Raw genomic sequence first — 27475 nt, 5'->3', positions numbered from 1 at the left:
TAATTCCTTAACAAATGACTTGATAATGAAACGTACAGAAAGAACATGGGTGTGACTGACTGTGCGATTTTTGGATTAGCAGCACCACAGAGACTCTGGTTCAGGAGGAGTTCAGGAAGGGTGTGCCCTGTTTGCAGAACATGAAGGGATATCAACCTGGACTTGCCAGGAGAATATCCTACAAGTAGACCCAGACACTAAAGAAATAAGCCAGACACTCAAAAAAAATGACAAGCCAGTACCAATGTACCAGCAACCTGATACAGGGCAGCCTTTCAGTGACACTCCCATTTTTTTTTACTGAATGCTTAGGCCCATGCCCTGAGGGCAGGAAAATGCTCTGTTTCCTGGTTTGCAGAATTGCACTAGACATTTTGTTGTTTTTCATGAATCTAGCCACTATTTTCAGTTCTCATTAAATTTGCTGAAGTTTTCTTGTTTTTTGTCTCTTACAGCTGATGCTGAGGAGCGTGTTGAAAAAAGGGGAGGCCAGACCGTGATTTATGATGAAAAGAAAAGCACAGTGTACAGCTATACCTTCTTCCACTTTGTTTTCTTCCTGGCTTCGCTCTACGTAATGATGACAGTAACTCATTGGTTCCAGTAAGTGCATTTCTTTTAGAGCCAAGAAACTAATGCCTCTGTGCACTGAGAGGAGAGATGTGAGTGGCGGTGCCTGCTGCTAGTGCATCTCCTCTCATAAAGCAGGAGGCTGCAAGAGAGGGCTCACGTCTTTCCTGGGGTATTTTTGAGTGAGCTCCTGCTCTGCAAATAACTGCTTTCCCCTGTGGCTGTGTTAACCTAGTTGCAGTGTGTGACCCACCTGGAGAAACAGAGGCTACTACAATTTTCACAAACAGTGAGTTTATTGCTTTTTTTTTTTTTTTCTTCTCTTTAACAGCTATGAAAGTGCCCAGATTGAGAAATTCTTCACTGGAACCTGGTCCATCTTCTGGATTAAGATGGTCTCCTGTTGGTTTTGTGTCTTTCTCTATTTATGGACTCTTGTTGCTCCGCTGTGTTGCCCAACCAGAGAGTTCTCAGTGTGAACACTCAAAAAAGCTGAGTGTTTTATCTTTTTTTTTTTTTTTTTTTTTTTCCTGTTACAAATAAAGTTCAGTGGTCACTTTGTAATGAGGAAACACCCATTGCCTCATTATCATGATATGCCAGATAGTAACATTTTAGCTAGATTAAAATAATTGAAAAGTTTTTTTTAACCATTTTGAAACTGTAAGGAAGTGTTGCCCAAAGGGATGATTCTATTCCAAAACTTTTTAAGACTGATGTGCACAGTGCAAAGAACATGGTTGTTTCATGAATAGAAATAAGTGAAATGCTTTTAGAATAACTGACAATCTTTCTCTGACCTTATTGGCAAGAAAATAAAAACAAATAATGGTGCAGATATCAAACATTTACAGAAGATACATCTTCTAGCAGAACACATTCCTTTTTATACTGTATTATTAACCATGTCTTTTGCAATGATGATGTGAACGCTGTTTTGTACAGCCTATAATTCTTATAAGTAGTACACAAATCTCTTTTTCCAGAAACACACCTGAATACTTCTGTAGAAATAGAGAATATATAAAAGTTTGACTGCCAAAACATCTAAACATTGTTTAAATATATTATAAATTACTTTATTACCTAGATTGAGAAAGCAATCTGCCATTGAAAATAGAGTATTTATCCTACTGTAACTTTAACAGGCACCTGAACATTCTATGCAATTCAGAACTTATCCAGTCATTAACAGCGGGGAGTTCTACGCACAGAGATTCTTCAGCTCTGAATTTGATTGATTTTGCTTTGCCAGATTAAGATTAGTAACTGCAAGTTTTGTGTACTGTACAAGGATTTAAGATACGGTACAGTCTTTATTCAAAATGTCTTCTGCTGAGGAAATATTAATTACAAGAGCACTGTTCAGTTACTGATAGCTTTAAACGTGGAGTGCTCAGTTACTTTTCTACCCTGTTGTCTCAGTTTGTGTCCAAGGATCTCCCAGGGTCTTCGGTTCTGTTTCCGTTACTTATTTGAAAATAGAGTGATAGAAAAAGGACTATAATCATCCTCCTTTTCTGCCTGTATTGTTTGGAAGCATTCTTCCTAACTGCTATACCTTTATACTTCTCTGTTGGCATTAGTTTTGTTGTTGCAATGGGAGATAGCCAACGGATCCGTTAATGGGAATGGAACTTCTTTTATAGTGCTCCTGTTTCCAGTAGTGAGATAAGGAGCCAGGAAAACAAAAGCAGAAAACACAGTGTGACAACAGCTGCCATAGTACAAATGACTGACTTGACAACATAAAGCCCTACTATATACATATATATATATTATATATATGTGTGTATATATACACGTATATGTATCTTTTTTTTCTTCTAGCAAACGACTTGGCGGTTGGACAACAGCTCAAATGCTTGAAGTTCTGAATAAGGCTGAACCTACTTAAATTATCTACTTACCAGGGGGAAGAATTTACAACTGCAAGTTACCCCCAAGGCTTTTTTTCCTCTTTTTCTGTGTGTATGAGTACACATACACGTATATACACACAATGCGATGTGTGCAAAGAACCAGTTTAGCTGGCGTAGGGTGCTTTGCATTGTTTTGTTTTCTTTATTTGAAAACATGATCGAGCCTTAAGTGCTCACCCAATGCTTTCTACAAGACAAAAGCACAACACAGAGGCCAATGAGGTGGCCAAAATATTGATATGCCTTATTTGTTCTGCTGCCATAACTGATAGCTAAGGCACATCTGGTGAGTGATCCTAATGTAATACATCTCAGTTCAGCTCTTGTTTTGTTTGCCGTTTTCAGCTGTCTTTTTGCTGTGGTATCCTAGAGCTCCTGTCCTGCTTGCAATTTGCTAGTGGTGTTATCTTCCCAAATTCTAACGCTCTTACCTCAAGGAAAATCTGCAGGCATGAATGTCCTGGACATTGCCTACCGCAGTGACTAGGAGCCTCAAAATGCCTCTGGAGTGAAGACTATGGGAAGGAGGAATCTCTTACAGCTCCAGAGCTCTAAAAACTGGTGGCTAGTTTTTTTGTCATTCTTGCTTCTGCTGGGAGATACTGGTCTTGTTAAGAACTCTATTAGCAGGAAGCCCATATGCTTGGCTGCATTTGGAATCCAGCAAATCAGATCCTTCTGCAGCAGAAAGGCACTTGTTACTGTGTTTGCAATTAGTCATCTCTAAGATAAGAGCTTATGGACTGTGCAGTGATGAATGTTGTATCGCCCTACTAGTAGCAGCTGTTCTGACAAAGTCTTGGTCCAGAACCTAAACTGTGAGCTGCAACTGAGATAGTCCAGCCCTACAGTCCTCCTTTGGTGAATGTTCGCTATGTTTTCTAATGGCGCAGGAGTTGCTTTCTAGTGTCAGTTATGTTGTGTCAGTATGAGAAAACAAACCTATTTTATTAAAATTAGTAGCGTTATTCTAGCAGAACAGTCTGGGCAAGAAGCTCTGCAGAAGCAGGCATTATGTCAGGTTGTAAGTCAATGAATGGCAGCTGTTCTCGGAATCTGATAAAAGGGAACTTGGTCACAAATTTGGACGATTTTAATACGTATCTTGGCCAACAGATGTTCTTATTTGCTTATAAAAATGCTTATTTATGTGGGTATTTGCCTACATAAGGACTTGATGCACCTCCTCGTGCGCACTTTTTATAACTTGTATTTAGGGAAACAGGGTTGTAAGAGGAAACTCTGCAGTGAGGCCTGAGTTCATTCTTCTTACACACATTAGCCTTGCTGAGTTGTTCCTTCACCCTCCCCTTTCACCAGCTATTGACTTTACATGTTTGTGGGTATACAGAGGGTGGAACAGGGCAGTGCCGGACTATGCTGTTCTGTCTGCACCTGAGCAAGCCGTGTGGGTAAAAGGCCCTGGAAATGATTCTGAGACCCCAGATCTGATTGTGGGTCTCCAGGGCGTCCTAAGGAATTAATAATTGCTAGCACCTCGATACACAAAGCCTCAGTGAGACACAACCTCTTGCTGGCCAGGCAAAGATTTCAGCCTTAGCATTTGTTATGAGATCTGTACTGTGAACTTTCCACACATAACTACTTAGTAAAAATCTTGGCTAGGGTCTAAGATTCAAATGCTCGAATCACTGGTTGCTAGCAGTTCACAGAGATGGGCTTTTAGAATCTTTTTAACAAGTGCCTTCAGACTTACTGCCATGAGAGCAGTGGCACTGGAACTGGAAAGCCTGAACTGAGCCTGCAGAGCGGTGCTGCTGCCTTCACCGCTGCGTGCGAGACGCATTGATGCCTGTGGTGCATGTGGGAGACCAAATAACCTGTGCTTGGCCAGATGCTGAGTGTCTGTCCTGCACTGATACTCGCCTTGTGCCGTGGCTGTTCTTTGAATTTGTTCCCAGGCATAAGGCAGCGTTGCAGCATTTCTGGTTCCTGTTATTTTCGAGCTGTGTAAAGTGAGGAAGCTGCTGTTTTTAGACAGGAAGACTGGAGGCTGTGCTACGTTTCCTCTAGTTCAACCTGAGTTTGAGTTAGTGTCATGGTTAGGGGAGTTTTGGAGGACAGTCCACATTGGCTGAAGTTAGTTCTGCTAGTAAAATGAAATAGCGTATTGTTGTTTTTCTACTTGTTAAAATTGCCATCAGAAGAAGGCCTACTTGGAACCTCATTGCTGCACTGCTGCCTCTGACCAGAGCCATTTTTCTTGTGAAAGCAACCAAGAACTGAAACAGTGTTGACTGCTTTTTATTTGGGGATAAAACCAGTGGGATAAACTCAGAGAGCAAGTCTGTGAATCCAGATACTGGACTAACAAATGAGACCACAAAAACCTTATGAAGAACATACGGAAAGCAGATGGATGTGTTTGCTGTTTACCGCCTCGTTCCTCCAAGCGCGCAGGCTGCCCTTGCAGCTGGATGCTGAGTAAGGAACTTCACTGTGCTCACAAATCAGTTGTGCATTTCTGATGCTTCTAGCTTCGTACTTCAAGCATTTCTGCTCAAAAAGCTTGTACTTGCCCTGCTACTCTGATAAAGTCCTAGCTGGGTTTGGGCCACTTTTGTCTGAAACGGGTAATTTGGTGTTGATAATGCACGTGTAGTCCAGAGAGAGGGCTTATCCCTCACAGAATCACAAACATTGCATGTCTATTTATTTATTTATTTTATGTTTTAGCACCTTTTTCAAGTCTTGAAGCGCTTTGATAGTATAAGCTATGCACCTGTAGCAGTTTCACCAGCCACCTGTGCAGCCATTTCTGGGCCAGAGCATGGCTGTGGATCGAGGAACCATTGCACTTGAAGAGAGAGGGAAAAAAAAACATCTGGTTCCTAACAGTTCTCTAATTTTGACCAATGCATAAGGGAAATCTAGGAATGCAAGATACTGCTGCTTTAACTTCAGCAAGCAGCCTGCAGTGTCATGGGGATCTTTGAACAAACTAGCAACAAAATAATCCACTGATGGGCTTTAAAGCATGCTATGAAGAGTTTATGCTAGGACTATTACACCTTTCTCTTAAATGCATTGGTGATGCAAAAAAAATTGTAAGACTGTACATACGTGGCTAAATGAGCAAGATTATTTGCAGCTAAAATTTTGTTGTCTTTCTGTGGGCTGTAGAAGCAGTGTGTTCTCCGTGCAGGCTGTATCCTCTCATTTTATTTGCTTTTTTCTCCTTGAGTTCATTTTTTCAAAGCACTGCAAATCTGCTTAACTCCCATTCTGCTGCATGCCATGGCAATGTCATTGGTCCTAGAAATTGACAGGTCTTCTTGATTCCTGCCTTGCTGTAAGAGCAGCACTGCAGTGCTGAAGCAAAGTCGAGGGTTGTAGCTTTGTGTATGGATCAGCTTTCCGGTATGGAAAATGCATCTTTGTTTTCTTGAGTTGTCCTGCAAGTTCTTGTGGGAGGAAAACACATCATCAGCGCAGTGAAACTTTACTTTGTGTTTTCAGTTTTGTGAGCAGTAATTTAAACTCAGTGTTTCATATGACTGTACAAGGGATTGCCAGGGGTCGAGTGCTTGGAAAGCTTTGGTTCTTTGTACTGCTAGCAGGACACATATCCTGGGAATGGCTGCAGCTGCATTGCCAGCAGTCTGGAGGCAGAAGGTGTGGTGCTGTGAAGGGATGCAGGCGCGCAGAACCGTGCCTGGTGCAGCTGCTGTGGCGTCCTTCTATTGCCAGAAGAAACTCTGTAAGTTCAAGTAGGCCACAAACCCATTTCTTCTGTTTAGTTTTTCCTAGTCCTGGTGTAGAATTATTCCACATCTGTTCAGTGATACTTCTTAAAAATGCCAGACTTTTTTTCAAATGCAAACCACGTTGACTTCCCCCGTTCGCCATCCTCCGGTAGCTCCCACCGCTGCAGCACAGCCACACAGTTCAGAGGGGCTGCAGCTGAGCCCCGCGTGGCTCCAGCAGCTCCAGCTGCGCCAGGCAGAGCGGTGGGTGCAGCACTCGGGCTGTGTTTTTGCCAAAGAAGTCTCAGCCCGAAGCCAAGGAAAATTTTGGAAAGCTACAAGAAAATAATGTTCTGTTACGCATGCCTTAGCTTTATTTTTTCCTCTTTCTGAGATTTGTCCAGGTGCTTAGGTGTCGTTGGACATCCGCGCAGTCTTAAAGCAGGGAAAACTGATGTTCAGAGAACAATTTTCAACTTGTCATATACAAGCTGAGAAAATACTTACAAGGAACATATGGTTCATTGTGTGCTTTTTATTTACCAGAAATGAATGGTGATTAGTCACATGTATGCCACATGTATTTGAGAACTGGATGCAAACTAGGCAAAATATAAACACTTTTTCTTAATGGTGAGGCGGTTTCAATTAGTCCTTTTCTTAATATCTCAAGGGAACTTTTCATGTGTTTGTGTGATTTAGTTTTATCAGTCTATAGCCCGGTGAAGTGCTAGTTTTATTTAACATTTTTGTGAGTGTTGTGATCTGTAGTAACTGTAATACTTTGACTTTTAGGGATTGGTAAAGGCTTCAGAATTCTAAGAACTTCATTGTAAAATAGCTAAGTCTTTTTAAAGCATGCTTATGGTTTTTATGGACACTTCCTTTTGTATTCTGAGTGAATGTATTGTTACAGGTTTAATGTTTAATGGACCAATAAAGTTTTTCTTACAAATGAAGTTGTTTGTGCTATATAAAAGTTGAAAAGTCAACTTGGGAGAAAATTCACATATATTAAGATATGAAATAATCAGCTGCTGAGCCGCAGAATTGGTTGATTTTTTTTCCCCCACTACATTTGGATGTTGTTTAACAGAAAAAAAGATGTTGCTATCACAGATGGCATTATGGACTTCACTTGGAAGAGAGAAACAGCAACATATTGATGTAAAGTAGTGGTTTAACACAGCTTAATTGCAAGACAGGCACTTAACAAGATTCAAGACAAGAAGGTGCACTTGATTATTTACTGCATAGAGGATAGCATTAACCACCCTCATTCAGATGAGTCACGAGGCTCAGAGTATGCTTTTGCTTTTCAAATTTGAACCACAGAGCTAAGGAGCTGATATGCAGCAAAACCCATTCCTGGTCCCAGGCTTGGTCAGTGATTTATGTCTAAGGGATTGCATGTGTGCAGTTAAAGATACAACCTTAACAAAGCTCAGACAGCTTAACAAACTAGTATCAGTCACTTTCTGAGGATCTGTATCGACAAGATGTCTTGACATCAAGTATCAGAGATCTGTTTCTGCACAGATGTAACCTCTAGAGGTGTGCCTACTCAAGTGGAGATCATGCCTGCAGCCCACTGCCAAGTAGGTGAGCTCCAGGGGCTACAGGCTGCTTGTTATTTGTGGGCTAAGATAGCTGATTCAGCTGCATTTGTGTGCCAGCCCTCCCTTGAATGAGCATGCTCCAGTGGTAGCAGTTGAGCAAGATCTTGGGTTGTGGTGCAAGATAGCCCTTGGCTATGGCGCTGTTACCTGAATCCCCAAAATCCAAGAATGCAGCCATTATGACTACTCCTAGAGTTACCTGCTTACATTAGTGATCATAGCCTGAGCAGCATTACGGCAAAAATAATAAATTCAGGTGCAGGGCTGCACAGTCACGCTTAGGGAATAGGACATGGCTTCTCCACATGCGCTATTGCGTGGATCTGGTCACACAGGTAAGCAGAGCTGTGGGGGCTGAGGCCAGGAGGCCTCTGTGGTGTGATCCCTGTGCAGCTCTGGTGCCAGGCCATAGGCTGTGGGCAGCGAGCAAGGCATGGAATGGGCTGTGGCCCTGCTGGCCTGAGCCAAAATCCAGCCACCTGCACCCAGCTGCATGCGTTGGGGCCTGGCAGGATGCTGCCGTGTTCAGGTGATTCCCCTCAGGAGATGGCCCTTAGGGAGTAGCAGTATTTGAAGGCCGTTCATGGTGTCCGTAGCCCTTGATTAAGAATTGGTGGAGTGAGAGGCAGCAGCCCCAGCACTGCTGAGCATTTGCAGCTGCTGCTCAACTTGCACAGGGGTGTGAGGGAGATGGACATGCTTGACTTTAGAGATGTGGGATCACAGTGTCTCTGTTGGACAATGGCCACACATGGAGCTCTGCACTGCACAACAGGCAGGAAAACAGTGGCGGTGAAGTGCTTACGCACCAGGTCTGATAGATGGGTGGCAGGGTTTCCCAGGCCCTGAGTATGACCTTGCAGCACATCTTTGTTTGTCCACAACAGGTAACTTCACAGATTCTGAATTTGTGGGTTATGAGGTGTCAGCACAGCAGAAGTGTGAGCTCTGGCATCACATTGCCAGGTGTGCCAGCACTGTGGCCCACAGCTGAGCGAGATGCCCTAGGCGGCTGGAAGCTGCCAGCTGTGGCTTTGTTCAGGTACCTCCAGAAGCCCCAGAGCCAGATCCTGCCTCGCTCTCACCTGCCTGAGTCTGTGGACCAGCAGGGAGAGCTTGGCTGTGGCATGGGCACTGTTTATTCACATCCTTATGAAAAGTAACAGCTGTGTAGTCTGCAATGTCTTTTTCTGCAGCTGCCCTTGGAGCTTGTACTGGCTTCATGCTGAAAAAGGATGCAGCAGAAACACACACGGTATCCAAACTTACTAAGTTACAGAGTGCACTGGGACACTTTTTTGGTTTGTTTCCCATCCCCTTCCTAATGGTTGTTAACACTTAATTCAATGGTTGTATAGGTGTTTTTTTAACTTAAATAATCACTATAGTACTGGTTGAGAGAGCTTAGCTCTGAGCAGGGTCAGCAAATCTAAGCCTGGCTTGAGGTATGTGAGGCAGGATTATTTTCTATGGCTGCTTCAACTCTTTTTCTTTAAATCATGTGCAAGTCATGCACTGTGATGAGATCTGACTACAACTCCCTGCAGGCAGCTTTTTTGTTTTTATAGGCTATAAGTGTATTCATAATTTTCTGGAAGCAGGAGCACAGGAAGGTCTGACAGTTCTTGGAGGAGTTTTGCCAAAAGTAACGGGCTGCAGAAAATTTAATCTCTCCAAGGTGAGAGAAAAGCTTCTGACCTGAGCGTAAGTAGGAGTGGAGAAGATAGTGAGAAGCACGAGATTGTGGCAGCACCCATCTCTTCTATTTCAGGCTGGACACAAACTCTTGTTTTTGACACATGCCAGAGATAAAGTTAGAAAGACAAAATTGCCCTTTCTTCGTGATTCTGTTTAATACTGAATCCAAAATGGCAACAGAATCAAACAGTTCCTGAGAATGGCTTAAGCATCATTACATTACATGCCACTGCCTAGGTCTTCAGGCAAATCTGAAAACAAGTGAAGCCTCAGAATGTTTTTGTCTCCTTTTTATTTTCACTTTTATACAAAAAAGTCTGACAATCACATCAATAAGAACAAGCTGAAATGTGAACTCTTACAACAATCATATAAGGATTTAAAATACATTGTTATTGCAAACAATAAAGCAATACTAGTTTGCTTTTACTCCTTAAATATCCCCAACGCCAAATTGCTGAGCTTGAAATTCTTGAAAGTCCTCTGGGATGGTGTCTGAAAGCAGGAAAATACAGGAAAGATCAGTCTCCTTACGACTAAAGGAAGAACTTACACTACTTGGTTGCATCTATTTAGGTAAAGCCTGGTCTTTCATTTACCTGTTAAGAATGAACTGGGACTGCTTGCAGTTTTAGTGTATGCCACTGAAAAGCAGAGGAGCTCACAGGATAGCGCATGCTGCAGTGTCAGTTCAACTGGACTGCTACAATCCTTCAGATGTTTTGGTTTGTCTTTTTCCCACCAAAAATTTTAGTGGCTTCTGCTGTTACATTTGTGATAGTAAAAAGCTGAGCAGAAAGGTGGAAAAAAAATTGGTGTCTTGCTTTGTAACCCAGATATGTGCACAGTACCAATTCCTTGATTTCCCAGCTCAACTGGGAAATGCCCATGGTGGCATGAAAAGCCATAAGAGGAAACATTAATCCTCAATGCCAGGACCAGCAGCAAAAACAAATTTAAAGCTGGCAAAGGAAGCTGGAGATGGGTCAGTGTTGTAAGAGTAGCTGTAGTGGTTGATGCTGAGTTTGCAGGGTCTTTTTGCCAGGTGCCAGAATGTGTCACCCAGGCAGCCACAGAGCAAACAGGAGAGCTGAAGCAGCAACTGAGCAGAGTTCAGCAAGCTGAACTACCTGATTACACCTTGGTCTGATTCTTTCCACCTTGATGCTGGGCAGGTATCTCTGAACTCAGTAAATGAAATAACTTCATAAACAAATGATATTTGGGGACAAAAAGTGGCAAGTATTCTGCTTTTTTCATCTGTTGGTTTGATAACTTCTTTTTTGAGCACCGAGAATTATTGTTAAGATTTCTTCACAAATGTGAGACCTCAACTGAAGTATGAAAGGGATGCTGGAAACTCCACAGAATTCCTTAGTGGACTTCACTGAGCCACTGCAGTATCTGCAGCAAAGCCGCTGCCTGCTCACTGCCAGGAAAAGTATCTGCAAGTGTATCTTCAGTAAGAGCTCTGAGGCATGCTTTCTGGGAAACCACACACTGTTTCAGACATTACCAAGTAATCTTTAATTGTTTGCATCTGCTTAACTGTCACTCACAAATACCAGCCTGTGCTCAAGTGCTCAGGAGCCAAGGTGCAGCGCTGGGGGCTTTTCTGTACAGCACCTGTGTCCATCACAGACTCAGGTTTGGCTTCCTAGATCCATGGAAAGTGAAGAAACTATGCCAGGTTGGCTGGTAAATTATTTTACTATAGCTGCCTTGGTCAGTCAGGGAGTGATGCTGAGACAAGGGTCAGCCCCTGGTATCTCCACCTGGAGCTAGATCAACTGCTGATGGGCTGAAATAGCCCAACACAACCAGCTTCTGTGTGAGTGAACAAGACAGGATTTATACAGTATGGTGGGAGATCAGGTCAGAGCTGAGGATTTTACCCTATGTGGAGAGCCAGCATGCACCCATGGTCTGAGGACTCCATCCTTACAGGCATCTTAGGATCCTGTCCTCTCACAGACAGGAGCAATCAGCAGCACAACAGGGGCAACCAGCAATACACAAACGATCCCAGCAGATCTCCAGATTGGCTTCACCTTGTTTTCAAAGCTTGAGGCACCGTGCATACATGATGACCTCAGTATGTCGTGCATGCACAGCTCTCATGGTTGACTGCTTTTAAATAACATTTCTAATTCACTGATGACAGCAACACTACTTAGTGAGCACAATCTCTGCAGCACAGCAACTGCTCTGGGAAGAGCAGTTGTGGGGTGTTAGTTCTCATCTGGTTGGGCTGCAGTGCCTTTCTGGTGTCAGGGGAGGCATTTAACAGCTGTAAAAAACTTGCAAATGAAAATCAAAGGAAAAGATGCAAGATAGCTTAATTCAAAAGCTGGATTAATGTTCTTTCTGGTAATTTGCTAGAGATTACAAAAAAAAAAACAAAAAAAAAAACCCAACAACATTACCATTACAGCGATATTTCAGGTTGGACCAGATAATGTTTTCCTGAGAAAAGCAGAAAACTCCAAGCCGTCCTCCACGCATCGTGGTGTCTATAGTTACACCAGAGTCTGCCACCAAGTCAGAGCCTTCGTAAAATCTTGCCCTTAATGAAAACAAACAGAAGCTGTGTTAGGTCTTTTCTAAATCTGCAGCACTTATAAAAGTAGTTTCATTTATCTGCTTTGATTCCAGCCTTCTGCCTGCAGCCAGGCTAGGGGAGTAGAAGCTAAGACATAGCTCCTTTGTGGTAACTGGAGCAATGCTGCACTCAGGAAAACAGCTCAGCAGAGAAGAGGTTTTCCATGTTTTGGTGGCTGCTGGCTTGATCCTGTCCTCGGTCCTCTATCAGTCTACAACTGGTTACTATGGGAGAAACAGACAATCAGGTTAGGTCAGCTGAGGAATGCCAGATGGATTTTGTCTCACACAGTATGAAGCTAAGCTATTTTTTTTTTTTTAAATAGGCAAAGTTTCAAACATGCTGCATGGAATCTTAAAGCTGCTTTCCTGACTGTTGGATTTCTTTAAAAATGTTTAGATGATTCATTCCAGGAACAGTTTTGATGATCTGGCACTTTCTTGTTATAAAAACTGTCAGCAAATTCCCAAATAACCCTAGGAATAATTGTGCCCTGCCAAATTTCCAAGCACATGCCCTGTCCTGAGGGTCTGAGCAGGACCACACTGCAGCCAAGTGAACTATCACAGCACCAGCTGTACCACATCCTCGGCCTCTGGATACCAGCAAACAGCTCAATGGACAGTGAACCTGGAGGGTCCTGCCTTGGGCAAGGATACCTCTGTGTTAGGAGCCAGCGTGACATGCAAGAAAACAGTGGGTGGTGAAGGGAAAGAAAGTTCCTATGTCTTTTCATAAAATAAGAAAATAATTCCTGTTATGCCTATTTCCTGATTTGCTGAGGCAGCTGAATGAATAGAGCTTGTTACTCACTCGAGTGCCTTTTTCCTAGATGTCCTCGTAGCCTTGGAAAATCTCTGTAAGACACATTATGGTCTGTGGCATTAGGCCAAAATGGACAACAGCAAGAGGTGGGCAGTGCTGGCAGAGGTTCACTTCAGGCCTGCCTGAAGGATTTTGTGATACTAACAGGGCTCCTATCTTCAGCTGCAAGTCAGTTAAGCAGGCTAGAGAGACTGCAACCACAGGCAGACAACTGCTTGGGAAGCAGCTTCGTGAACATCTTGATCTAAAGGAAATGCAAAAATCTGCCACCCAGTGGCTAGGACACAGTCATTGACAATACCAACGTTCTCAATCCACTGCAGCTAAAAGTCAGGCACACCCATTCCACTGATGATGTGCACCAGAAAATGGAATTATAATAGCACCAACTTTGTGCATTTCAATTGCAGAGTGATGATTTTTTGAAGAACAATCCAGTTTCCTGTGTTTATTCTATCACAAGCTTGCAAAATCTGTGCTAAGAACGCTATAGTGGTTTTTTTGCTGTTTTATTTTTTCAGAATCAAACTCTTCAGAATGATTGCTTCTAAATAACTGCTCTTTCTAAATTAAAAAAGTAAGACTAGTTTGAATGTAGTTGTACTTAACAAATAAACTTTCTCAGCACATTCTCTGTGACCTCAAATCATCGTGATTACTAATCTTAGGAGCGCAGCCATGGAATGGACAGCTTTGATTACATATTCTGTGATAACAGCCCTAAAACTACTAAAATTACAATTCAAACTAAAAGATCAACATTAAGACATTTTTAAATGTCTTTTGAGGAAACAAGGTATCATAGCCATGAAGTGGTCTGGTAGTGCTGGGCAGTTAAAACAAAGATGGTAAAAACATCAATTACAAAACATTTAGCTTGCAATTGTCTGCCCTAGGAAAAGAATTGCAGGTGGAAGTTCACAACTGTAACCCCTTACAGCTTCCTAACTGCAAAGCACAGACACCACAGATTTTCAGATCATTTAAGAAATGTTGAGAAACAAAAGCTTAAGCAGACATATATCTGTACTCACCTTATCTATTCTTTACTCTTACCTGATATACCCAATCTGGGGCCTGTGCTGCAAGAACCAGCGGTAGGAGACTTTGTCTTTCCACCCCACATTTCGAGGGTCTTTCCACAGCAGCCTCACCTGGTCACTGGTGTCCCCTGTGTGCCAGAGGGAGTTGCGCAGGTGCTCACCTGGACCTGTCTTTGATTTCACAGCCTGCAGAAATACATTTTTCAAGTACTGACAACAGAGAAATGTAACTTCCAGCAGCACTACGTCTTCTGTAGTGGAGAGATCTGCAGAAGCACCCTCCTTCCCACTCACAAGCCCACAATTTCTTTGGTAACTGCAGCCACTGCTTACATAGAAAAATAATCAAATACCCAGGACCAAGGAGAAGCAGGCGATGTGACAACTAGAGCAGGGACTAAATACTCCAGTTGATGGACAAAGGACTGTCAATAACAACTGTGCTGATTAAACAGGCTGAGTGACAGCTGTCTGACAACAGTTTTGGTACCCAGTGCGGGGAAAGGAAAGCAGCTGAACATCACTGCCAACACGCAACATGATGACTTTGCCAAAGTCAGAAGGGCCAATGCCTGACATGAAGGCTTAGCCCACAGCCAGGCTGTAATGACCACTGCACCCCCAGCTAGGATGCACGAGCATACCTTCAGCTGAATGCCAGGCTCTGCAACAGCTCTGAAGGGAGTTGCTTGCCAGTACGTCTGTTCGGTCTGTTTCCACATTACTACATAAAAGCTAGAGCTGTCTTGATAGCCAAAAATAAAACCAGCGTAGTCGTCATCTGTCACTGTGTTCACATGAAAAGTGCCCTCGAAGTCAACACCATTAAAAGCAGTGTAACCTAAGGAGATGCAGGGTTAAAACCAAGTCTGCAGAAAAAGCCTTCACATGCTACTTGATTTTCTGCTATAAATCTTGAATCTCAGAAGAGCACACATACCAACAGCAAGGCCAGGATCACTGTTCATAGTCTGCACAATTTCCATGCCCTGAAAGATTAAATTCAGGGTGGTTAGTGTGCATGACGAGCTGGGTTGGCTAAGGCTGGCAGCCTCTTCTGGCCTCCTGCTAGCACCCCCTCCATGCCTTTCCTCTCTATGCTCATAACATGTCTGCAACACTGCTCTGAATTAAAAAGAAAGCTACAATCAAATCCTCATATTTCACCTGCTTGTGTGCACAGAGTTGGGAATGATTTTTCTTTTCCTGGAGGACTGGACTTAGTTTTCTTTCCCTCCCTGCCCCAATTATTCTGAAATCACTAACTCTGGGCCAGGATTGGAGATGAGATGGAAAAAACAAATGGGAGATGAGGACTTTTGCAGGGCCTCGCTCACAGAATTTCATCACTGTTCAGGATTAAACTGACCGCCAGGACTAGGCAGAGGAAGGTTTCTTATACATTTCAGCTGGTTTGGCAGAAATTTTAACAATGGGAGTGAAATGTCCATTTCTCGTGACTGAAAACGTTTCCCTTCTGAAGACTAAAATGTGTTAGTATAAGCAATATTTATTGGACTTCATTTAGGAGCAGATGCTCTGCTATACAGCAAGTCAGACTTTCAAACTCTAGAAAGTACTCTTGAAATTTTACTATGTCATTAGTATTTGCGCTGTATTTGACTTCTAGCAGCAGTGTAACACTTCTAGAACTAGTTAGCCTACAGTTATTTTAGTTCATTACAGAGTCCAAGAATTGTAGGGGTTTGAAGGAATCCCTGGAGGTCACTTAGTCCAACTCTCCTGCAAGAGTAGCATCAAGCTTCAAATTACTGCGGTCTGAGGGAAAACTGTTCCACTGTTAACACCTATACAAGAGTCAACAAAACAGCAGCTTCCACTTCTCATTCATTTACAAGAGGTTTGACAAGTACAGAGCTTTTCAAATGTTCTTTCTTGGACACGTGAGAAAAAAACGTGTATTTTTACCTGGTTTAGAACCACCCAGTTGGGGTCAATCTGAGCATCTCCCTCTGGGTCCAACACCACGGTCTGATAGGCCCTGAAGTCCGTCAGGGTGATCTCTGCGTTCTCAGGGCAGACATCAATCCGATCAATTACTGTATCCTGGTCAAAATCAGACTCGCACACATCCCCAACTCCATCACCTGAACACATCAGAGAAGTGAGAGTAAACTTACAGTTTAGTAAACTTACGGCAGCAAGTAGTCACACTGACATAGCTGCTGAACCTGGATGTCCAAGGAGCGGGCAGAGTTTCTGTCCTGACAGCTAGTGTCTGCAGATGGGACATAAGGAGCTCTGCCTTGGCCCATGGGTACCTGCATGCACATAGCAACCGTGCAGTCTCAGTCAGCGTATGTGCTGGGGAAGGATGTGGTGTGCAACTACCAAAACCACTCCTGAAGACGTGACTTACCATTATCATCTTCCTGCCCTGGGTTGGGGACTAGCCTACAGTTGTCAGGGCCTGGAGGCAAGAGATCTGGAATGCCATCATTATCATCATCCTCATCACACTCATCACCCAGCCCGTCCTTATCTGTGTCCAGCTGGGAGCTGTTGATAATGGTGGGGCAGTTGTCTGTGCTATCCTGGTGCCCATCACCATCACTGCAAGCACAGAGACAAAAAGAAAAAGAGGCATCAGCTCCCACCTCTGCATAGGGAGAACACCTGAATGGGATATCCACAAGAGGCACCCTAGGAGCCTGGGAAACTGAAGGGGGGGGACACCATAACCTGGTATCACTGGGGTGGCTGGGCAGCAAGGAGACAAGGAGGCTGTAAAATAAGCTGGCAGAAGATGTAGAGCTAGGCCTAAAGCTATAAAAATACCTGGGTAAGGAAATAAAAAGAAGCCTTACAGGGAGTGGGGAAAGGTACAACAGCCCAGGATCCCACATGACATTTACTCCTAACGAGTGTGTGCTTCCAGTACCTATAGTGTCACCAATCAGAAGTCACAAAGCTGACACAACAAGGGGTCAATGGCAAGCATGTCCATTTTCCACACATTTTTTCGGAGCTCATGAATCTTTAACTGTGAGTTTGAGAGAAATCCATGGGAGCATCTGCACAAGCCCCAGAAATCAGACTTGTTTAAAAACAAGCAACGGTGTTAGACTGCAGCATGCTGAATTTCGTTATGTTACTTTTTGCCAAGAGACCACACAGTAAGGAGGTAAGTACTGCAGCTCCCACATGCCACACCAACTCATGGTGCCATCAGCTGTGAAGTAGCGAGGTACACAGTAGGGGGACACAGACTATAGAAAAAAGTCCAGGAAGGTTTGGAGTGACTGCCTTGTTTCTCGATTTATATGCTTAAGTATATCCTAATCCTTGACAGGACAAGGGGAAACGGCCGGAAACTGCAGCACAGGAAGTTCTGCACAAATGTGCACAAGAACTTCTTTACAGTGAGGTGACGGAGCACTGGAACAGGCTGCCCAGGGAGGTGGTGGAGTCTCCTTCTCTGGAGATGTTCCAGACCTGCCTGGATGCCTACCTGTGCGACCTGCTGTAGGGAACCTGCTTTGGCAGGGGGTTGGACTCGATGATCTCTGGAGGTCCCTTCCAACCCCTACAATTCTGTGTGTGTGATTCTAATGTGATTCTAATAACTGAGAAGGAGGAATAGAAAAAAAAAAAAAGGCTTTCACTTCTTGTTTTCAATGTGTGTGTATATATACATATATATACACACACATTGAAAACATACATATATATATTTTTTTAATGCAAGAAACATGACAATTATTGTGTTTCTAGTACTGCGGATGCACAAGTCTGATGAGATTTTATTCCCCAGGGGAGCTATAGGGGCAGTTTACTTCAGATCTATGCCAGGAGCTACAGCAGTGTCCTGAAGTCAGATGTGTTTTATACATACATCATAACCAAAATGATTTCTGTAAAGTGTGGATGTTTCCCTTCAGTAGCTTTTTGCACATGCAGCAGCACTACAGTTTACAGGTACCCATATTCCCACCTGTTTTTCCCCCAATAAAAGTGGGGGCTAAAATTTTAGGTAAGAACAACCAATGCCTGCAAGTTCTTAGGGTGAAATGCAGTGAGGACTGTATACACTTATCTATTACTGCATGGCTAACCTCAGGTCTATGTGGTCTAACAGAAGATGTTTCCTATACACTAGTTAGGTTTCAGGAAAGAACAAAATGTTCTTCTTTGAAAACAAGAAATAAGCAAGGCCTATGTGCTTAAAACAGTTCCCAAACAATGGGGGCCCTCATCAGCCACTACACCAAGACTGGGAAAGCTCCTAGCAGACATGGTGAAGCAGTTTCCCCTGTACTTGCCACCCTGGACCACAGCACCCACCAATGCCTACAGAGTGAGACTTTGCAGTTTGGCTGTGTCAGTTCTGGAATGAGCATTTCCCTGCTACCCCCAGATTGTGCTGTGCAGAGCATTCTTCCAGCCAGGCAGAAGGCAGTTTATCACAGCACATGGTCTCCTGAACATGAAGACTGCAGATGAGCCTTGTCATTCTTGCTGAACTAAAGCAAAGGGCTGTATTTGAAAACGATAATTAATATAATAAAATTATGAAACACTGCTCTTATGGAAAAACAAATACCTCTTAAATGTGAAACTTCTGCTAAAGCATAAAAAAAAGGATAAAAAATAAAGAACAGCAGAAAAAAGCAAGCTCCCTCACTAAGAAGCTCTGAGCAGTGCTCTCAGTTTTACAGGGAGAAAATTGTTATGAATGTCATTTCCACAGGAACTAACAGGAAGTATGTGTGAACATGGGGCTAGGGGTAAAGGGCTCTTTTACTGTACTGCTGCAGGAAAGTGAAACAACAAGGCTTACAAATCACAACGTTGGGGTTTTTTTTGGAAATTATATTCTTTTTAAAAGGTACTGAAATAAAATCCAGTCTCATATGAAGAATAACAACTCTCCAGGAATCACTACCATGCTTCGGCTCAAGACTAGCCCTTCCACTTCCCTTCTGTTGCTATGGTCCATCATACAGCATACCTGTCCTGATTGGTATCACAAGAATCTCCAACCAGGTCATTGTCAACATCTGACTGCAAAAGAAAACAGAGGTAGTTCCCATATTAGCTGCAGAAAGCATCTATTAAAATGGCAACAATAAAACATAAGTAAATCAAATGCAATTAAAATGAGAGCATGGAAAAACATTTGTTTTGTAAAACCTACTTCCTTCTTTGCATCTTACTTCTTACCAAAAAGTCTGCTTTGTTACAGAAAAAAACAGAATGATGAATAAGCAGATTAAAATTGGATTGGAATAGCTTCCAAAAGAGGTGAAATGCAAGTAAAATTCCTCAGTTTCTAGAGATACATACTGCACGTTTTTAACCTAGGCTGATTCCTTAAGTGAACAAATTTCTCTAAAGTTTCCAGCATAAGTTAGTTACAAAGGGTTTCATCAGAAGTTAAAAGTGTCACACTGACTTCTTACCTACAAGCAATGAAAGTTTTGCTATGTAAGGATTAGGTCCTCATGAAAGAAATACTGACTGTAACTAAATCACACCACTGTGGGAGTCTGGCAGTTGGACTCTGTCAGACTGGGACAGGCTCACATGAAGAGTGGAAAACACTGGTGACAGCGCTAGGGAAGCAATGCTAGCAACATCCAAAGATACAAGAATATGCCTGCTGGTTTTCCTTTTCAATGCTAGGAGCATGTGAATCTCTGCAAAACCCTCCTGAATACCTACTGTCAGAAGAGAAACACCATCTGCATGGGCTGCCTCATTCTCTTAGATCTTTCTGATCTCAGCAGTCCTTCTCCTTAAATGTAAATGTTTATTCCTTCTGCCTGCTAACCTGATTTGGGTTGCTGACTGTAGGACAGCTGTCACAGGCATCACCAACACCATCATTGTCCTTGTCCTCCTGGTCATGGTTGGGGATCCTCTGACAATTATCTAAAAGGTTCTTAATACCTAGAAAAAAGTGAACAGGATATTAGTTTTAAAAAAATCAGCATCAAGAATAGAAAATACATTGCTCCTTTTCAGTAACTACTTAATCCTGCAATGACATTAAAGATCTGCACAGCAAATCTTTTGTGTTTCCATTTATTCAATCACTGTTAGAAACATCTTGCTGAAGAACAGTTTTCAATCCAATCATACATCCCTCATTAGTTACACACACTTCACTGTCTCGTTCCATGTCACATTATAGGATGAAATATTTTATCTTCATTACTACACCTGAAAGACAGTGACTTTTCTTCTTTCAAGACTCCTACAGCAATGGACATAATACATCACATAGCCCATAAGCATTTGACAGAGGCAGCAGCTGTATAATCTAGGGCACATTAGCACCTTTAAGGGGTTACTGAATGACCAATAATCTTAACTTAAACCAAGTTTTGTTCCATGCTTATCTGTTATAAAGTGTTTGGCACTTCAGATGGAGGCTAAAAGACAAATTGATCTAAAAGAAAATTACTTAAAGCAGAGATTTCATGAAAAAGGGCAAAGTGTTACATGACAGGAGCTGTTGACAAAAAGTTGTTATAATACACAATAATTTCTGGGTAAATTTCAAGAATATCAGAGAAGTTGAAAGCAAAGAGTTACCAACCATCTCCATCCATGTCATCATCACAAGCATCTCCTTTCCCATCACCATCTGTGTCCCTCTGGTCATTATTCAGGACACTGCGGCAGTTATCACAGGCATCTCCAAAGATATCTTCATCACTATTTCTCTGGTTAACATTGGGAGTCAAGACACAGTTATCCTGCAAGAGGCACAGATTCAGATCAGATAGAATGGAGCCATGAATCCTGCACTCCCACTTCAGTGAGCCATTTGATATTTTACACAAACATTAGCTCTGGACCAGATTTCACTACCTCTCTCAGGGCTTTGCTGTGTTCTACACACCACAGGAACGCTAAACATGAACACTGAGAACCATAAAGATTTATTCATAACTTTGACAGCTGATTCTCATTTTGGATGGGTCCACATAAGTAACCTGCATCTCAGCAGCATTTGTCAAGGTCTGTAAATGTTCTCAATGAAAGGTGATGGCCCTCTTCATGTACAGATTCAAAATAAAGCTAAAACACTTGGAAAATTACAATCTGAACTTCTGTTCTGATATATTCTAATGTCCCCACACGGAAATCTCTTTCAGAATGTGATCCAAAGCTTTTTCCAGTTACTGGCAAGACATCCACTGTCTACAGGTTTTGTATCTCCCATTAATTGTGCTGTCCTGTCAAATTGCTCTTAAAAAGAAAGTTAGTAATATAAGTAATGTACCTAAAGGTCATGTTAAGGGACAACGAAAGAAGGACATAAGTTGTGTGAATAAAAAGCTGTAGAATTTGATGCTAACACATAATAATGGAGCATATGCAGGTGGGACTTAAGGCTGGTTGGGCAGCCTTAGTTGTTTCTTTTTGTATGTGTTTTTTTTTTTTTAAGGTATTATAAATGGATGTCTTATATTAAAAAAAAAAAAAAAAAGAAAGCGGGATTTAAAAAGCTGCTGACAGTAAACTGTATTGAATATTTGGCAAATAGAACTAGATTCCAAACTGACTGCCTACTGCAGTAATTTGAGATCCTTCTGTCTGCACAGACTCCTGTACCCCAGTGTGTACGGAGTACCTGCTCATTGGGAATGCCATCTCCATCTGCATCTTCATCACAGGCATCTCCAATCCCATCATCATCAGCATCTTCTTGTCCAGAGTTTGGTACAAACCTACAATTGTCCTAAAGAAGAAGAGAGACATGTTAGGTGTACTGTGAGACGAAGTTATTAAAATTATGAAAGTATCTGATTTTCTATTATTCTTTTCATTAAATGAGATAGAATTTATTCTCAGGAGTTCATTAACTTGGAAAAAGATGAATACATATTGTCACACTTCTTATGTTCCTCTTCATCCCCTATGTCTCAGAATTAGTTGAGCATTAAGAAAGAATTTACCTTCCTGCAGCTTTCAGCAGGGCAAGAGAGCTCTTCATTAGGGTAGCCATCAATGTCAACATCTTTTCCACAAATATAACCATCACCAGCCCAGCCAATGCCACACTATCAATAAAACAAAGAAGTACTACCAAAAGATTAATAGATCAATGCAGTAATATCAACTTTGAAAATACTAATATGCAGGAGGCATAAACAGGCATTGTAGTATACTGAAATACACCTTAGCATCTCCCAGTGTGAAAAGAAAAACTGTAATTCAAGCTCTCTCTTTCAGGGAACAGCTAGAATAAGCTAAGGTTTTGTTTTAAATGGACTGTCTGGCTGCAACACTTCATGATTTCAGCAGGAGTTACACATTTCCTACACTAATCAACAGGAGTCAGTTTTGGTTCTTTACCTGCAGTTCGAAAAAAGAAATGCTGCATCAAGGCAGAACATGCACATAGCACCTGAGCAAGGGACCAAGAATCAGCTGGATGTTTTATTCAGTATCTCAAGAATACACCATTGATTAGAGGATATTTTAATAGAAAACTGTTCTGACAGTTACTGAGTTTGCATTGGCATAACAAGTACATCAGTGCACAAGTTCCTCCTAGCCGATGACATAGGTATGATTCAAAGCAAACCCTCACCTGAAACTGAACATAAACACAGATAAATGCATGTGGCCTCTCCTGAAAACAAGGACTTGCCTGTACAAGTATCTAGGTATCTTTCATTACTGCATGGACTTAATACAGCCTCATTTCGTCTTTGAAAAAGATGGCCATATAAAATGAGACCAAAGCAAGCACCAGCAAAAGCATGCACTGCATCCAAATTTAGGGCATGGGATTAGACCCTCCCCTCCCCTTGCAACCTCAAAAAAACTACAAAATACAATTAGACTGGTATAATAAAGAATCATATGCCACTTAGTGCCCTGCTGCTCCCAGGGAAGGAAAGCACAACGCAATCTATACTGTACATAAAATCTGTGATCTCATTTGGAAACCTATCATCTCTATCAGCAGACAAATACAAGCACTGGGGGTATGCTCACAAAATCCCTAGTTATGGCTATGCAGCCAAAAACCCTCCACTCAGTAGTGCACCAAGAGAGAGAATTGCCCTTGGGATGCATTCTGTACATCGACACTTGTGAGTCACAAAGAATCACAGAATTGCAGTCATTAGAAAGGATCTCTGGGGATCACGTAGTCCAACTCCTCTGCTAAAGCAGGTTCCCAGCAGCAGGTTGCAGAGAGTCCTTTCCAAGGAGAATGCAGAAGGTCTATAAAAACCATTCCCAAAAAATCGTAATCACACAAATGTATGCAGCTCATGCAGCAAATATGGCACATGAGTATGGCTGCCTTATAGAAGAGATGCAAGAGGGAAAAAAATTGCAGGATAGTCCCAGTTTGGTAATTTTCATAACTGATCTGGGCCAGTGTGCTGCAGTTTGGATACTCAACTGTAAGGATATAATGACCACAGAGACTTGCTCACTTTCAGCTGTTATTCATTGTACAAATTAATGAATTTATGAACTCACAATACATGTCACCTCTCCTCGCCTTTCCTCAATACACCGGGCATGGACACTGCATGGATTGAGGGCTCGACTTCTGCAGCTTCTCTCAGCCTGGCACCCCTTGATTTGGTCGCCTGTATATCCTGATTTGCACTGGCCACAGCGATAAGAGCCCTGTAAGAACAAAATGTTACTGGCTTGCAGACTTTTTCTTTTTAAAGCAAGCGTGTGAGCAAGACTCATGTCACACTGCTCACGCTGTGCAAATTCATTCACTAAGGCTTCCTGCCCTGTGAACAGATTTTCACACAGAAATCAGGTTTTTCTCCCACACTACAAATTCTAAAATAAGCTGAATTCACACCTGTCAAGATCAGTTTTTTGTTTAGCCAAAGAAAAGTCTTGCAGCAACAACAGGTTCCAGATGATGCATTGTTTCCACCAGTATCACTATAAGCTAATTCCAAGTGGTCAAAACTTTGTGTAAAAATTCTAAGCAGTTTCTATTTATTCAGATTCGAAGCTCTTCTTTCAGTGTAAGGCTGATCTAACTGCTTATCTAAGCTGAATTGGGTACAATAATCACAGAAAATCAAGACAGTTCATCTTGTATTTACTCCATTATTATTTTTTAATTTAGATGCTTTTAAGCCAATATGAGATAAAACATGTTCTTCAGAAAGGAATTCAGGAGTTGAAGCCTCATTTACATTGTTGTAAAACATCCATGCAACCTTTTTCAGTGGTTTACCTAGAAGCACAAATACATTTTTATGAATTGTATTTGTACAACTCTTAGGAAAAAAAAAAACAACACAACACATAGAAGCCAAAGAATCTCAGTTTGTGCTCAGATAATCACAATAAAGGATACAACTCAACTTCCAACTCAACTTTCCAACTCAAGATACTTTTGATTCCAAGAATAATTACTTCTGTCAAAGAAAAGCAGTGGACGGATCTTCAACAAACTCAAGCCTTTGTGAAATTAAGGTGCCCCAGACAAATTCACTCTTCCCACACAAAGGCTACTGGGATGTCCCAGTCCAGCATTACAGAGAGGAATTTACAACTCAACCAGGCAACTTCTGTCTTGTGTTCCTAAATTTGAACTCTGTGCCATCTGCATACTTCAGTCTGAAACATATATAGATGACTGAATCTCTGACACGATCGCATGATCACTGACTATGCAATCAGCATCACTTTCATAAAATGTATCTACATGTTTTCTAATTGACACCATGGTTCAGAATCTGCTAAATTTTCTCAGTATATTCTCTCTCTATCAAGCCCTGGTATGCATTAAGCTCGCCTTCAGGGCAGCTTTTCCAGACCAAATTCTTTTTAAAAGAACACAGGAGCAAAAATCCACATGCTGATGTTTGACAGCTGGTGGGCCTCTTTTTGACCTGTGCTAACCAGACCTGACAGCATCTAGAATAAGGTTAGTCATGCAGTACACGTAACATGCAAGAGGCGCAATCCAGACACCAGAATACCTGTGCATAGAGACAAACTTACTGAGCAGAATGCAGTCCTACAAACACTGTTTGCAGGGAAACACACCACATGGAACACTGCTGGCAGCCTCAACAGTATTTGGTCGCAAAACAGGACCCTGTTTTAACCTGCAGGTTATTTTAAAACTCTTTCCTGTTACTAACAAAGTCTTCTCTATGCAGTCAGGTGTAGCAGAAAAAAAACAACTGACAGTAGCATAAGTGAAGTGAAAGGGCCAAATTGCTTTACAGCACTAAAATGTTTATACACATAGTCTATTTGATCCTAACATATTTCAAACTCTTTCTACTTGTTGGATTTAATATCCACCCGTATTAAATGTGCTTTATTAATTGCAGCTCTCCTTTTCTCCATGATGATATAGAGCAATACCTAATACTATATAAATATCCTTATGAAGTGGAGATTTCCTAAATGAAAGCTTGTTGAGAAAGCTTATTTGCAACAGTTCCTTGTGGGAAAAGATGAAAGGAAGGAAAGATTAAGTTTTTGAAAAGAGGTTCCTTGCCACAACATGCCCGTAAGTACGAGTAACTGGAGGATGTGGAAAGAAGGGTTATTACCAGTCCTCATGGCAAGCGATGCGTATACACACAAATGCCAGATCAAGTATTGATTATTTTGTTTTTATACACAAAAAGGGGCAGAGATTCTTTGGTTTAGATGTAGCCAACAAGCAGAATATATTATTCAGTTCTTCAATGAGAAGCACAAATCCAATTCTAGCCTGAAGGAATTTTAAAACAATCATTTAAAAAAAAAGTCAGAAATGAAAACTGCTTACCATAGTGTTTATGCAATGAGAATTTGGAACACAGATTCCATGCCCACCATTCTGACATTCATCAATGTCTAAGCAGACCTAGCAATAAAACAAAACAACGTAATAAAAAACAGGCCAGCTTGAGACCTAAGTCTGAAGAAAAGCCACAGAAGTTTAAGTCTAGAGAAGTGCCACAGTCTCTTCCTGGAACCACTTCTAGAATGGCAGACATGTCCACTTCCTTAATTTTTAGACAAGTTTCCAAACACTTATAAATTCAGAAAAGATGCTGTGAGATACACAGAATTTCCACGCTATTCCTAACTATTAAACTTTTAATACACTAAAGCAAGAAAATACAATTTTAGATCTTCTAAGGTTATTGTGGAATGACCACAACATAAATAAATACAATACTGATACACAGTTAACATAAGGTATCACCATGCGATGGAAGTTACTGCAAGGATACTGTCTTTCACCTGCTTGTTGTTCTTGGCATAGCTGAGTCCTACTCCTTGCAAAGTTTGTCCTGTATATCCTGGGGGACAGGTCTCACAACGGAAACCTGGAGCAGTATTCACACAACGCACTCCAGGGAAGCAGGGGCTGTAATGACACTGCAAGGGAAAAAGAAAATAGAAAAAAAAAATCAAATGAGCACTTGTTTGTACTTCAGTAATGTCCAGACTCTGACTGTGCACACAGACCTCTCAGTCAACCTGCCCAGGTAATATTAAATGCAAATGTCTGAATGTTCTTCTATGTTCTGTCAAAAAGCTGACTTGCAGAGAAAAGTTTCAGGTATGTTTGACTCCAGCTGGTCTTCAGCTAACTCTGTAATTTAAATGACACAATCTTTCATTCTTTCATTTTTGCCTGTAGTTGGTGCTCTGAGCTCTGATTCTCATTCTTCCTTTTGCTAGGAAGGCTAATCTCCTTTGGAGACAAGAATGTAACTGGAGGGGCTCAGACACTATCAGGAAAGCAGCAAGTTCACAACCCACGAATGGTCTTGAAATTGTGTTTTGTACACACAGAAGCAGCAATGGCATTTTCTTTTGTTTGCATTTGGGCACATCTCATAGTCAGAAGTAAACCAAATACAATGTACAAGCCAGATGAAGAGGCCTGTGGCAGTGGCACCCACACATTTCTAGACCAGAAGCCAACAGGCAACCCTCAGCACTTCTACCAAAATACCACACACTCACAGCCACCAGCCTTAGACTAAAGACATTATTTAGTTCACTGCCTTGTGTGGTTTCACAGAATGGTTTTAATCCATTTCAGTGGCCTTGTGGGTGCCAGTTTAGGAACTACATCCCTGTACTGCTGCCTCTCAAGTATCAACAGTAGCCACTAAGTAGTATCTGTGGAAGTACTGAAAACATTAACACATCATCACACTGCTTATGGCTCAGAGACAGCACATAAGAAACACAGAAAGAATTTTAAAAAACATTTAAAAGAATGTGTCTTTCCACCTTCATAATTAACAAAAAAAAGAATTCTAAAATGAAGGCAGAACATGCCAGAGCACATTCACAAACAGACATGAAACTTGTGCAATTACTGACCAGTAACTGAGCATACAATTCAAAGGAATTATGTCTGCAATTAGCATAGAAAATTATTTAATGTGGATTTTTTATTGTATCCAGGAGAGGGCACTCAAATTACATCATGAACAGAGCAGAGCTGCAGCTCAGAATACAGGCTATGAAAGTAATGTCTTCAAGATGATAA

At 41.8% G+C, this 27475-nt stretch overlaps 2 protein-coding genes across 4 annotated transcripts in view; one reads left to right on the top strand and one right to left on the bottom strand.

Annotated features, from left to right (window-relative positions):
* The window catches only part of SERINC5 (serine incorporator 5), a 44252-nt gene extending 37094 nt beyond the window's left edge, over window positions 1-7158 (top strand). For both annotated transcript variants that reach the window (XM_052670269.1, XM_052670270.1), the window contains 2 exons: window positions 456-603; window positions 902-7158. In XM_052670269.1, coding sequence (XP_052526229.1) covers window positions 456-603; window positions 902-1049 — 296 coding nt within the window. In that variant the 3' untranslated portion in view covers window positions 1050-7158. The remainder of the gene's footprint in view (window positions 1-455; window positions 604-901) is intronic.
* A 2633-nt stretch (window positions 7159-9791) lies between these two features.
* THBS4 (thrombospondin 4) overlaps window positions 9792-27475 on the bottom strand; it is a 40117-nt gene continuing 22433 nt past the window's right edge. For both annotated transcript variants that reach the window (XM_052670252.1, XM_052670251.1), the window contains exons 8-22: window positions 26209-26346; window positions 25748-25825; window positions 23461-23613; window positions 21918-22022; window positions 21593-21700; window positions 20552-20711; window positions 19781-19899; window positions 18959-19011; window positions 16367-16560; window positions 15916-16094; window positions 14927-14975; window positions 14631-14827; window positions 14000-14172; window positions 11943-12082; window positions 9792-10011 (exon numbers count right to left, since the gene is read on the bottom strand). In XM_052670252.1, coding sequence (XP_052526212.1) covers window positions 9950-10011; window positions 11943-12082; window positions 14000-14172; window positions 14631-14827; window positions 14927-14975; window positions 15916-16094; window positions 16367-16560; window positions 18959-19011; window positions 19781-19899; window positions 20552-20711; window positions 21593-21700; window positions 21918-22022; window positions 23461-23613; window positions 25748-25825; window positions 26209-26346 — 1908 coding nt within the window. In that variant the 3' untranslated portion in view covers window positions 9792-9949. The remainder of the gene's footprint in view (window positions 10012-11942; window positions 12083-13999; window positions 14173-14630; window positions 14828-14926; window positions 14976-15915; window positions 16095-16366; window positions 16561-18958; window positions 19012-19780; window positions 19900-20551; window positions 20712-21592; window positions 21701-21917; window positions 22023-23460; window positions 23614-25747; window positions 25826-26208; window positions 26347-27475) is intronic.

Source organism: Tympanuchus pallidicinctus, unplaced genomic scaffold (genome assembly GCF_026119805.1).
Source record: "Tympanuchus pallidicinctus isolate F22 unplaced genomic scaffold, pur_lepc_1.0 scaffold9, whole genome shotgun sequence".
NCBI classification, from domain to species: domain Eukaryota; kingdom Metazoa; phylum Chordata; class Aves; order Galliformes; family Phasianidae; genus Tympanuchus; species Tympanuchus pallidicinctus.
The sequence above is the reverse complement of the archived record's forward strand: the minus strand, read 5'-3'. Positions and strand labels throughout refer to the sequence as shown.